Source organism: Argopecten irradians, chromosome 10, assembly GCF_041381155.1.
Source record: "Argopecten irradians isolate NY chromosome 10, Ai_NY, whole genome shotgun sequence".
Classification (NCBI taxonomy): domain Eukaryota; kingdom Metazoa; phylum Mollusca; class Bivalvia; order Pectinida; family Pectinidae; genus Argopecten; species Argopecten irradians.
The window spans coordinates 12,671,187-12,684,840 of NC_091143.1; the positions used below are offsets into that span (position 1 = coordinate 12,671,187).

Below are 13,654 nucleotides of genomic sequence, written 5' to 3' on the forward strand. Positions count from 1 at the left end.
CATTAATCATCAATTAAGGCTAAACATAATTAAACATATTGTATTACCCTCAAGTTATTGATTATTAAACCTAGTACTTAATCACCCTCATCTTGGTTGCCCCGACAACCAAACTCATGCACCGAATAACCTCTAACACTTTCAGTATGATATAATGGCATGCCAATAGGTCAAATCACTGAACCCGGATATATCAAATGAAAGGGTCAAAGGTCATACTAACCATATAACGACCTTTTGACCCAGTCATATTCAAATGAAAGGGTTAGAGGTCAATGTCATCCTCGGATTTCACAAACCGGGGACAACACAAACTATGTACCACTATGAATAACATACTGATGCACTGCATGGTTATACGGTGAAAGATCCCACATTTGCAGAACAAAACAATACAAATTTAGACTCTTTGCTCACCCTGATTTGGAATTGAGCCATTGGACCAGCCAATTTTTCCGCTCTGTAATTAACAAGAACAGTGTTGATCATGATCAGGACTGCAACAAAAAGTTCAAATCTAAAACTGCAAACATCCTATGTTAAAGGTTTTCCTCACCTTCTTATCACATTGTCATTACAAGTTTGTGAATGGTAGCTTTGTTAAACAAAAGTTAATAACTATGTTAGATTTAGGGATGGGATTGTTATCAGACTACCAGAACAATGTATTTAATTGACCTACATTGTAGATTTGCAATAATATGCCGACACACATTGATAGACAAAGCATAGACCATTCACTGCTTGTGGCTGACCAGATTGCTCAAATGACATTATGCAATGCATGAGTTTTGAGGATTTTGTCAAGTAGGCCTATATTGTTACATGCTTTACTCATTTGATAATTTCTTTATTACTTCAAAACAAGTTAATTCTAAAACAGTTACTTTAATGATAAGATTTGTCTTGATGACTGAAACACAAGATGAAAATGAAATGGACCAGATTTCTCTACATGAAGCTACTGCACAGAACAGTTCTAAATCATTTCATAATACCAACTCCAGATTCGCGACTACAACAAGATGTATAGACACATCAACATGCACAAAGGATCTTGTATGTACGAAATGACTATCATGGCTCACAGTGAGGGAGGGCTGTACTAAATCCTACTCCATCACCACTGTTTTAGGCTACATGTCTTTGGTGGTAATACAGCGACAACTACAGGAGATCGTGAACCCATCAGCCATCTACATCTACCAAAATATTTTACCGTATTCACCGCAAATAATACCCCTTTCGCAAATAAGACCCAACCTATTATAAATTTCTAGAATTTGGGGGTACTATAATAGAAATATCAAGAGTGATCAACTGTAATAAACAATGGAAAGATCTATACACATTGATAAACCAAAGTGTAGAGAAATTCAATTTATCAGTAAATTATAATAAGAGATTCTTTATCTATTTTTTATAAAATAAAATAGCCATGGTTTTTATCCGAAATCAAACAGGGTCTTGGAAGTTTTGGATATTAAGGTTTGAAGATTCATTTATAATTTTGAAATATTTTCGAAATGGTTGATGAAGTAACATACGGCACATTTCTATATTATAGACCATGGAAATGATCGGCGTCACATAGCCAGGAAAACAGATGTCCACAGCCACCTAGTGATTTACAAAGCTCTTGACACATACGTACACCAAGTCCTGAGTCCAGCATAAATAACAAATAGCACAAAATGTACAATGGCACACATAACATCAACATTTTCATACGTTATACATACAAGACGAACATGACCTTTGAATATCGTTATACAGTAAAGCTTTAAAATTTGGCTAAATATAAGTTTAGTTACAGGATAGCTAAATAACATGTTATACTTTTAAACACAAAATAAAGGTTTATCATAAAATTTTCATTTCTTAAATTAACACTACATTTAATTTTCCATATTATATGCGATCAAGGTATTTTTCTCCTTTTTTTCAATCTCTCTTTCGTTATGTTTACATTATCTTGAACATCTATTCTTTAATCATCTGTTACTTTAAATTAATTATATATCATCATGATTAAAAAAGAGAAAGAAAGAAACAAACAGAGAAATGAAAAGAAAAACATTTTAGTGTTAATTAAAACAAATAAATAATGTCATGAACGCATGTCCGTTCGGCACTGTAAAATATGAATCATGATGTATAAGAGGTAAGCTCGAAAATATTTTGTAATTTATAAACAATATTAATGTAGACGACATCTAGTGGAGATATGTAATTACTAAGATCAATATTATAATATCTATTTATACCGCAATGAAAGAGGATGCCATGTTCTCTCTTTATTACAGTATACATGTACGTTTGGTATTCAGACGGGGGTAAGATGGGTATATGCATAGTGTAAACTGGCCTGGTAATGGAAATAAGGAATGGCCTCAAGATATTTCGATTCGGCAATTTTAAGTATTAACGATGTGGAATGATAATGTCTTCATTTCATATTTTTCTTTATATACCAAGTTCTGAGGAATGGAACCATGAAGTAAAGGCAATCGTGGAATTGTATGGCTGTTATACATGTTGATTTCAATGGGGGTTGGGGGTTGGGGTTGGGGTTGGGGGTTGGGTCCAAGTGAATAATTTTAATCTGCTCTTGTGTATCATATGCATGGGTGATGTGACAATAAAGTGATTGTAGTGCCAACTTAGTCAGTTTTTGGTCAATTGCAGTTTTTTTCATAGTCAAGCTTTATCACTTTAATCCATGCAGCCAGACAAACATAAACAAACAAATTTTTTAATATAATTTAGACATAAACATGATCTTATATTCATCCTCATTGCACAAGTACACAACATACGCAACATGCAACTGCGCCATCAACCAACGCCAACAGAACAATATTCAAGCTCACAAAATATACATATGCCTTTGACAAACACTCACAATAAAACAAATCTGTGACATTTTTGTATAAATACAGGACTATTTTTCCCACAGACTAGACAAAACAAAACAAAGTTAAAATCATGAAACAAATTAACATTCTCCTTTGTCAAACATGCAAATGAGTGCAGGAATGAGCACTTGGTCAAATAACATCTAATGGTTCTTGACGAAGATATGTGAGCAAGTCCATGTGTATACATTATATTGAAGTTGTATATACAATGGATGTTAGGAAGGTATGGGCGTTTCGGTAAGGCATGTAATACACAATTTGTGTCAAAAGCTCATCCTCCCAAGTGTAAGCTAAGATAACATTCATACAACATGTACATAAGGCTATGATACATTACTCTCTTTGTGAAATGCAAGAGTCGTCTGCTTTTAGTTGTTAAAATTGTTACAATTCATCAGTTTGCATGACAATTTTTTTTTATATTTTGCAAATTACATTTAGCATTACAAGATGATACTGCAGCATTTAATTTTTTGCTCCCAAGAGCAGACAACCCTGCATGACCAAAAGTATGAATAATGTCACACATACAGAATTTCTTGCACGCTTCAACAACTTAATAATATGCCTCTAAAGTTCACATCAACTACCTCTAAAGTTGTCATCTGTGAATAAACTGCTATAATATTGGCACGTACCTCAATGGAATTGAAATCACAAATATGAATGAAAATATCGAAATCTACCCTGAATGATACCTTGGCAATGGGACAGTATTCAAGTGAGATATTTTTACAATGAGCTGATGACAGGTATCAGACAGGACAGGTATCAGATAGGACATATATATATATATATGTTATAATATAAACGCTCCCATAAGTGCCTGTTATGTCATTTAGTGTTCTTGGTAGTTCTGTAGAGAAGTCATTATAAACCCTGACTGCTATAATGTAGTACATTTTAATTTATATGTACTTGGCACCTGGCTGCCTCAATTTTGAAAATGCAGATTAATCTCCTGCATTATCACACAAATAATTAATATAACTTTTCAAAAGTAATATGCAAGTATATCTTGACATGATATGTATTTTATCTATAAAATTAGGAAAGATTACAATTTCAATTTCCTAAATGTATACATAAAATGTCATTTCTTTATATGCCTGAATGCTAATCAAAGTTCACAGTACCTTGATAGAAAGACATCATGCATGCATTCAAATTTTTTTCATGTGATATTATTTCATAAGAATATCAAAATTGGAGACATTTAGTAATGTTAATTTCTACCACAATAAAAACGTACAGATAAACCTTGCACACTAGTTCCATGTATTGTAACCATAGCAACACGTGTACACATGTAAATCGGTCATATGTCTGGCATGTGACCATACTGCCACATTCTCAAGAGGCATGAATCATATAAATACTATTGGCCAAGTTATTCTTATAATACTATCTTTTGTACATATCACAATTTCTATTCAAATCAAGAAAATACCTTTCATATAGTATCTTCACATATTAAAGTCACCCACGGTCCATCACACCATCACACCACATAGGCATTACAGTAAATAAAACATCCATCGGACCATTTAGTCATTACAGTAAATAAAAGCGTTCATAAATCGCAGATTTTTCTTCCGCAATTATATTTTTTAGAAATACTACTGTAATATTATTTTGAAAAAAAAAGTATTTGGAAGTATTTGTGGGGAATACTTAAGACAAATAAATATTTTCCCTAAAGTATTTACATGAAATTAAATGTCATTTTGAGACAGTCTTTCATATTTAACCGATGGTGATAGTTTTTCATGCTGTATTCTATGCAATGTTGTCTGATTGTTTTTGAGCATAAAGAAAATAATAGCGGCCAAAAGAATAATGACCAGCGCGATGACCACAACAACTATGGTCAGTATGACAGTTGCATCCCCAAGTCCTTTCTCACCTTTCTTGCTTTCAGGTGCACCAACAATACATTTACCTGAAAAAAGAAACACAAAGGTATATTATGTTTCATCCCATCATGCTTCTATCAAAATAACGTACTATGTCTGGCTTTTAGCAAAAATTACCCTAAGTTTAGATATCAACTTATTTCTAGTTACCCAGATTTAAACTGTATTGGTTATCAAGTATCATTTGGTAAATGAATTATTCCCATTGTATTGATTGCTCTTGTTTAAATTGTCCTGATTACCTTAGTAATGACTACTAATTACTCTGGTTTCAAATGTCCTGATCACCTTGGTTACAGCTGTCCTGATTACCTTGGTAATGACTATACTATTTAATCAGGTTCCAACTGTCCTGATTACCTTGGCAAACAATTGTCTTCATTACCTTGGTTACAATTTCTTTGATTCCCTTCACTTGGTTGCCTTTGTCCTCATTACCCAAGTTACCATTGACCTTGTTACCTAGGTTCTAATTACTTCTCACATTTTCTAAGAAAAGTTATCTTTTTATCTATCTTGCAACCTCTGTTAAATAAAGGCATACATACCCCTGTTGATATCACATTTACAGCAGCTGGTTGTGTCCTGACTGGAGCCGACACAGCATGATAGACACGCCTGGAGATAGGGGTGGAACATCAGTGGACTGCGACAGGAGTTACAGTCGGTCGCCTCTGGCCCGTGACATGTGTCACAGTTCTTATGACATGGCTTACAAGACTATAAAAGACAATAATAATTATGCAGTTTTTTTTTTTTTTTTTTTTATAACCGATATTCCGTCTTCACATATTACAGAATTACCTCCCTTATAGGTAGGTATCCATTGTGACATCATTATTTTGTGAGGGAAATTCACGTCATTTTCTCTGAAAATTATGACATTTCAATCAATATCTACTCGCATGGACAGATAACTCTATAATATGCAAATGCAGAATACAATATTTTATTTAAGGGAAGAAAAATAGCTTTAACCTTTTATGTCTGATTGGTATCTTGTATACTTTACCTTGTATAATTTTACCATCAAATGATCTATTAACTTACCATTACAGCCCAGTCATAAAAACTGTTGGTACTACAGGCATTTTCCTGGAAACAGACACTGTTGGACATCCGGAAACCATTGGCACAACTGTTACATACACCTACAAAAACAAGTGCCAAAATACAGATTCAAATTTAACGTATAGCAAAATTTCGCGATAAAACTGTAAAAAAAATATATATAGTTAATCTTACATGTACTTATTTTTAGACAAATGAAATTTTCAGAACCACTCCAATGTCCTGCAAAATGGCAAAAAATACCATTCCCACAATACAAACACTTTATTGATCCTTCAAATTACCCAGTTAAAACATTTATTCAATGATTAAACACATCATTTCTTTTATAATTGCGATATTTTGGTGATTTCAGCCACCGTATTCGACCCAACAAGTGACCCCATCCCTATAACGCTCTCACCCTTTGTGGCCTCAATATCACTCACATTTATTTGACTGAAAATTGATTAATGGTATACCATATTCGACCCAACAAGTGCCCAGGGCTTATACAAATTGAAAAGAATGAAAAGGTGCTAATAGAACAAAATTGTATTGCAAATCTATACATTTTTGTGTAGTTTTGGTCTTAATTTATGCCTGGGCAATCGGAATCGGGGCCTCAAAAAGGGGGGGGGGGGGGCGCTTATAGGGACATGAGCGCTTATTAGGTCGAATACGGTACTCCGTGTAATAATTTTGTGAAATTTTGGTCCAAATTTACTTCTATTATGCGCCCCCATTACTTTTAAATTTTGGGCGCTCTTGATTCTTACCACGGTTACATTTGCGACATTCTCGGTGATTGGCGATCTGTAGTACATGTGGTAAGTATCCTTTGGCACATTGTGGTACACATCTACCATCCTGGAGATAGCTGTAATGGATTCTCAAATAAATCAGACAGCTTTTACAGATGTTAATCTGGATGTATAAATCTATGACTAAATTTTTGTGGGGACAAAATTTTGTTGATTTGGGCCAAACAACGAAAAATTTAACCCCCACAAAAACTAATGATTTCACAGTATCATAAAAATCTGATTTTCATTTAATGTGTTGAGTGTTGAATTTCAGATGCTTCAAAGTAAGTGGTAGTATATTGAAATAATGTTCATGGAGTTAACTTACTTAAAGTTGTCCTTGCAGAAGATACATCTGCCTGGCCCGTCACAAATACGACAGCCAGGGTCACATGCTTGACACCGTCCACCATTCTTATATGTTCCTGAAACACATTACAACATCTTGGTTACCATGGTGATACATCTTAATAGCTAATTACAGTGTTGTTTCTAGTTGAATATTTAGTTGTCTATATGTTTAATAAAAGTCAGAGAAAGAGACAATGGTCCAACGGAATATTTTATATTCTAATTGTAAAAGGTACTCAGACTTAACTATTCCAAATCTTCATAAAAAATCTCTTTTTGTCTCATTAGAAAAGTTTGAAAGGAGTATTTTACTAATACAAACAATATTGAAGTTAGAAGTAAACAGAAAATAACAATAAAGATTTTAGACACTTTGTTTATGAAAAGTAGGTGAATTGTGTAAAGAAGATACATGAATGATAATATGAAGATAAGAAAGAGAGAGACAGAGAATGAAAATAGAAGGATTGGAGCATGGAAGAGATATTATGCAATATCAAGCATGATAATGCTGTACTGAATTTTAACACTACTAAAACACTATCAAACTATCAATTTAAGTTATTTATATACCAGAAGTCAGTAATTTAACTTTGTTATGTTAAGATGAAAATGATAATGAATTAATAGTGTTTATGATTGATATAAAGGAAATGATGTACAACTGGGACCAAGTTTCAGAATAAATGTTCTATTATTCTAGAACAACGGCAAAAATTTAAAACATTCTCATTTAGCTGATGGTAAAGATGTTGAAAATGATAAATACAGGAAATTAACTATGATATGTTGAAAAAGGGAAATACAGCAACGATAGTTAATATGTTAAAAATGCAGCAACAATTGTAGATAGAAGGCCATTATTCAGTTATCAACGAAGCCACTTTAAGGAGAGATATCAACAAAGCCATGTTAAAGCTGACAATGCAAGTTAAAATTATTAACATGATTTTTTTTTAAATAAGTGAAAAGTATACTCGTTTTTCCAAGAATCGTTTATGAGACATTCCCCGGTTGAGGACAACCATTTTTTTTTTACATTCCGACGACTCACCGACCCCTATATAAAGCGCGTGAATCGACACACGTGCGCTCATTCATGTACCTATACACCTAGCAGTCCACAGGTTATATCACCTACAAATAGGTAAACAAAACCCTCACCTGTAAAACTATATGGGACTTTTTTTAGCAAGAAAACATGTCAACTCCTCTAAGTTGTCATTTAGATGTTTCTCAAAATAAAATTCCAACGCAAGTGAATAGAAATCCAAAAATAATCCATCCACATATCTCCACGTATATCATCGTACCCGACGCACTCAACTGACCATATACACGTGACTATGTACCTGACCCGAACGAGCGACAACTATCAAGGACACACACGTGTCGTTGTACATGTACGTGTAAAACTTAGTGTATATTGAAGTGTTTTATTAGTTCGTATTGGACATATGTTGGGATATAGCTGACAACACATTCATCTATTACTTCAATGAAATATTGTCAGGTGAGTGCAGTGTTTATTTTCAATTTGACATTGTTCTGAGACAAGATATGCTTAGAATGATACACGTGTGTCAAGTGTCCCGTGCTTTATATAGGGGGTTGGCCAGTGAAGGTTACTAAGCAGAGCAAAAGAAAAATGGCTGCCACTTCCTTAGATACCACACTGTCATAACTAGGGGATGTCTCAGAAACAATTTTTGAAAAAAAAAAAATATTTCGTTAATATTTTTTTTTAAATTTCAACTGCATGTTTTTAACTTGCATCATCAAAGCCATGTTAAGGAAAGAAAAATTTGTATGCAACTACCATGCTATAGACCTGCCATGCTTTAGGATGGTGATGTCTATGAAGGGATGACTTACAATGATCTGGGTGTTGGATGTTTTGCTGGATAAATGGCTGATTTTAGGAATGTCGCGCGAGATGAGATTTAATCACGTGTGCACTAATTAAGGTGTTAATCATGTTAATAAGAAAATATCAAAGACACTTTTCTACTCAGGCCAACATCACAGACCTTGGCCTAATAACAGGGCCAACATGGGTTTAGCTGGTTTATAACAATCCTATAATGTTATTTCAATTTTATTTGAAAATATTTTTTTGCTCAACAATCTGAACATCTTGTACAGAATGCTGAAGCTGGCAGTAAGCCATCCTCAACACTCCAGTGGTTACTATCACTGATGTAATATCCACTATCTCATAGTAAAACTGGAGGCAACAAATGACAGAGGTAATATTTGTTACTGTGATGTACATCCAAGGAATTGTATAACAATATACTAAGCTTGACTGTGTTGCACTGAAGTTGGGTCTAGCTTTCTCTGTTATCTTCAAAGGACATCTCTACAGACCTGTGATTAGTCTTTTTTTTTCCTCCTTAACTTCTTCCAGTTTTCTATGAAATAGTTCAGGGGTGGATATTACGTCAGTGATAGTAACCCTTCGAGTATTAAGGATGGCAGCTAGCTTTATATGAACTTTCCCATGTGAAATGTATCTGGTGTAATAATTGTTATAATCATAGTGTTCATGAATCAAAAACAGGGGACACCATGAACAGTGAGAGCCTACCTTCAGGACAGAGTTTAGGCGGAAGTAAACATTTGTTATCTTTTAGCACCATTCCCGTGACACACTTGAGGCAGTGGCTGGATGTATCTGCGCATAACTCGCACTGCTGGGAACATCTACGACACACCGAGGATGTACCAACTGTCGAGAACAAAGTAGAGAGAAAATGTTACTATACTAATAACATTATAATGGAACTCTAGCTTGTTCTCGCGACTTTAGGGTCCTAAATTTTGATCATACATATAGTTTATCCATCAGAAAAGATTATATAGTTGTTGATAAATGTTAATTCTCTCAATTTCTCCTGTAAATTTTTCGAAAGTTGGATTTAAAACAAAATGCAAAATAGAAAACATCGTAATTTCTTTTATCCATTAGAAAAGATTATATGTTTTGTTGATACATTTTCTCTGAATTTCTTAAGTAAATATTTCAAAATTGGACTGAAAGGAAATGCAAAATGTAAAACAGTCAAAATATCAGATAATGTGACCACAGCATATATACCTCTAAAGTAGCCAGGAGGACAAGACACAACACACGTGCCTTCGTTCTCGATAGACATCATGTTGCCCTTGCACTGTTGACAGTGTTCACGTGAGCCGGACACAGTGATACAGTACTGGCAGTTAGCACTACAGGGCACACATAGGTCTCTGTCTGCTCGGTAGGCAGTCGGGCAGCTGGAGACACAGGCACTACATTCCAAGAGAGATAATCATCATAAAGGGATATAATCAAGAATAATTGGAATCATAACAATTATATTCATTTTAAACGGACATTAACTCTGATTCTTGCAATGCGTGACTTATTTTTTCTATTGAAGGCAGTCGGGCAGCTTGAGACACAGGCACTATAATCAAAGGGGAGATAATCATTAAGAATAGGATTTATATCATTTATATTTTTCTAAATAGACATCAACTTTCAGGCCTGAATGATTCATTTTAAATTCTATTGAATTTTAATAACAGATTTTATAAAAATGTAACGGACCAAACATGATGTTTTGATCAAGCATAAAAAGAATTATATTTATTGTTTAAGTAACAAGCTCTCTGTAATATCATGTAAATTTCAGGTGGAAAAAACCTGCTGAATATGTGATTACCCGTTTTGGATCCTGAAGTGTTTACAGCGTGTACAGTCTTCTGGGTTGGGTCCTGTACATGTATCTACACACTGCTGGTGGCAAGTCTGAAAAACAGAAATTCTCTATAATTATACAATGAAGAAATTTCTGTATTAAACAAATAATACAGTTCTTTATGAGTTTATAAAGTGTGATTACCCGATATGCATTAATTACAATTTGTTTACATACATTATATAAACTTCAGGTGTATCTTGTAAATATGTTCCAGGCTACTGTTTTCATAGGGATATATATCCTATTGTTGCTAGGAAACAAAATTTTCTCTGCCTTCAAACAGATATAACAGATTGTGGATATATCTTTCCCAAGGAAGAAAATAATCGAACCTTTCGCCAACTTGAGGGTGAGACAGTGAGGGTGGAATTAGGAATTATTAGCTTTTTAACTGACCTCATGTGGTCAAGCTGTTGTTGTTGTGCCATCCTTTTCAAGGAGTGCAGGTTGTCTTACCCTGAGTATAAATTGAGATATTCTATATCTTATTACCCTATGGGGAAGAATATGATCTTACATATGAAGGTGTCACTGGCAGGTTATTCTCCTTGAGGTTAACAGGCTTCTCCTGAGTACCATACAACACTAGCTCCCATTTCACAAGTGTACCTTCAACATGAAACATAATCAATTACTCTAAAAGAACAAGAAATACAGTCTAAGAAGATCAGCATCTCAAAACTCAGAACTTTCAAAACTGATATTTGTGCACTGTTTCTTTCTTCTTTCTTTTCTGGCTAAAATTGGTTTTTGATAATACAATCTACATTTCTTGTGTACATGCATGTTGAAACATTTCAATGCATGCATTTTCAAATGTCAAAATTATTATCATGTCGAAACATTTCAATAATAATTATGACATATTTGTGTTTCTTTGTAAATAGAATCACAGATACTATACATATTTTCGATACATACCAGTCCTATAAGCAAAATTCTTGCTGTAAATTACTCAATTAAATCACTACCGACAGGTCTGAGTCATGAACTTATAGAACCAGTTGCCATGGAAACTTCTGTTTATTGTAGACATTTACTCACCCTCTTCATTCATGCCGGCAAACGGGTTTAACTGGTCCACGATCCGTAACGTCCAGCTTCCTGCTGGGTTCTCCTCCCAGAAATGTACAGACAGAAATTCCCAGCCGTTGAATCCTCCGTCACTGAGATCGCGATTCCTCTTGGGCAGAAGCGTGGAATTAGTGCCACTCGGAGAGACTAGATGAATTGTGAGATCGCCTCTACGTTTGTATTTAAGGGTGATTCTAGCATGGACATGCTCAAGGTAACGAACTTCATTTCCAGTATTGCTACACCCATCCGTTGTTATATGGTCCTCAAACATGGTGTACTTGTATAACGGTCTGCGTAGAAATGAAAATAAAACCTCATATTTATTAATTATTTATGTTTGATTTAGTCAATATGGTGTTATACTGCTATGGTAGAATAAACATTTTAGATTATACCCAGAGTAAGTTCTTAAATAATTACCATTGTCATTTGATTCGGTCAATATGGTGGTGTTCTTAAATAATTACCATTGTCATTTGATTGGTCAATATGGTGGTATACTAATCTGGTAGAATATTTATCAAATCATTTTTCCCGCAGTAAATTCCTTAATCATATTTATCAATCAATGACATTTGATTTGGTCAATATGGTGTTATATATATTGCCCTGGTAGAATAAACATTTTAGATTCTATCTACCGTAAATTTCCTAAATAAGAATGAAAATATGTCATCTTTTCTTTAATTCATATTTTAAAGTATTACTAATTACAATGAAATACGGTTAATACGAACCTCTGGGTACCAACAATAATTCATTATACACATATCACACACATCTTATAGGAACAATGATGGGGAATGAAAATTATTACGTTGTAATCCTAAATTCAGTTTAAGTGTGTTGGTTATATTGTATACTGTATACATACGCATTTTGTTTGGACCCACTGATTGTACAGGTATGTTGTTTGGGTACTGTGGTCCATCGCTCGGCGAGGTACACCATCCCAGTGGCATTCATCAAACCATAACCGTACCGTAGACTCACTACAAATAAACAGGAGTACAGCTGAAACATGGAGCCGCAAAGCGTGGTGATTTTATTCCTTTTTTCTAAATTTTGTTTGATAATAAGAAATTGTTTTGTCAGTCAGGCTTATGTAAACGCTAATAAAGATCACTTAGCTACGATAATGAATCTTTTTACCTTGAGATTAACACAACCACTAATAAAGATCACTTAGCTACGATAATGAATCGTTTTACATTGAAATTAACACAACCACTAATAAAGATCACTTAGCTACGATAATGAATCGTTTTACCTTGAGATTAACACACTAGGGCTCAACGTCTAGGAGAGTTTCACCAATATTAGGCCTACGATCATACACCTACCTTTCCTGCCCATGCCGTTGGATTTCCATTGTCCATCAACCATTGGTTCTGGGTTAGCTGACAGTAACGTGATGTACTGAACGTCACGCCATGTCAGGTTTGGACTAAACAGACATTGTGAATGTAAGTTAATAATCTGTACTCTAACATTTCAACTTGAATAAAGTGTGAAATAATTTGATATTCTTTAATATCCTCTAACATTTCAAGTGTACGATAAATTAATATTTTTGTAAGATAAGTAAATATTTTTGTAAGGTTAAGTTAACATTCACTTCCCTTTTCAGAGCTCCAATTATAGGACGAAAGTTTGGGGAGAACATCATTGTAAATCAGTATTTATGCACTATGTATTCCGTATTTGCAGATTAGTTATCTGCCCTTGTGGAAGATATTGATTGTGACAGCTTGTATTGTACTCACGAAATGATGACATCACAATCA

At 34.1% G+C, this 13,654-nt stretch overlaps 1 protein-coding gene across 2 annotated transcripts in view; it reads right to left on the minus strand.

Annotated features, from left to right (window-relative positions):
* Positions 1-182: 182 nt before the first annotated feature.
* Positions 183-13,654, minus strand: part of LOC138333145 (furin-like protease kpc-1) — a 67,880-nt gene continuing 54,408 nt past the window's right edge. Inside the window, exons 10-22 of one of the 2 annotated variants that reach the window (XM_069281313.1) lie at positions 13,211-13,314; positions 12,742-12,859; positions 11,835-12,157; positions 11,308-11,399; positions 10,752-10,837; positions 10,145-10,335; positions 9,635-9,775; positions 7,022-7,118; positions 6,667-6,767; positions 5,888-5,988; positions 5,386-5,557; positions 4,828-4,863; positions 183-460 (exon numbers count right to left, since the gene is read on the minus strand). In XM_069281313.1, the coding sequence (XP_069137414.1) occupies positions 414-460; positions 4,828-4,863; positions 5,386-5,557; positions 5,888-5,988; positions 6,667-6,767; positions 7,022-7,118; positions 9,635-9,775; positions 10,145-10,335; positions 10,752-10,837; positions 11,308-11,399; positions 11,835-12,157; positions 12,742-12,859; positions 13,211-13,314 (1,609 nt within the window). In that variant the 3' untranslated portion in view covers positions 183-413. Of the gene's footprint in view, positions 461-4,425; positions 4,864-5,385; positions 5,558-5,887; positions 5,989-6,666; positions 6,768-7,021; positions 7,119-9,634; positions 9,776-10,144; positions 10,336-10,751; positions 10,838-11,307; positions 11,400-11,834; positions 12,158-12,741; positions 12,860-13,210; positions 13,315-13,654 lie in introns of those variants that run through there. The other variant, XM_069281312.1, reaches the window with a different exon arrangement.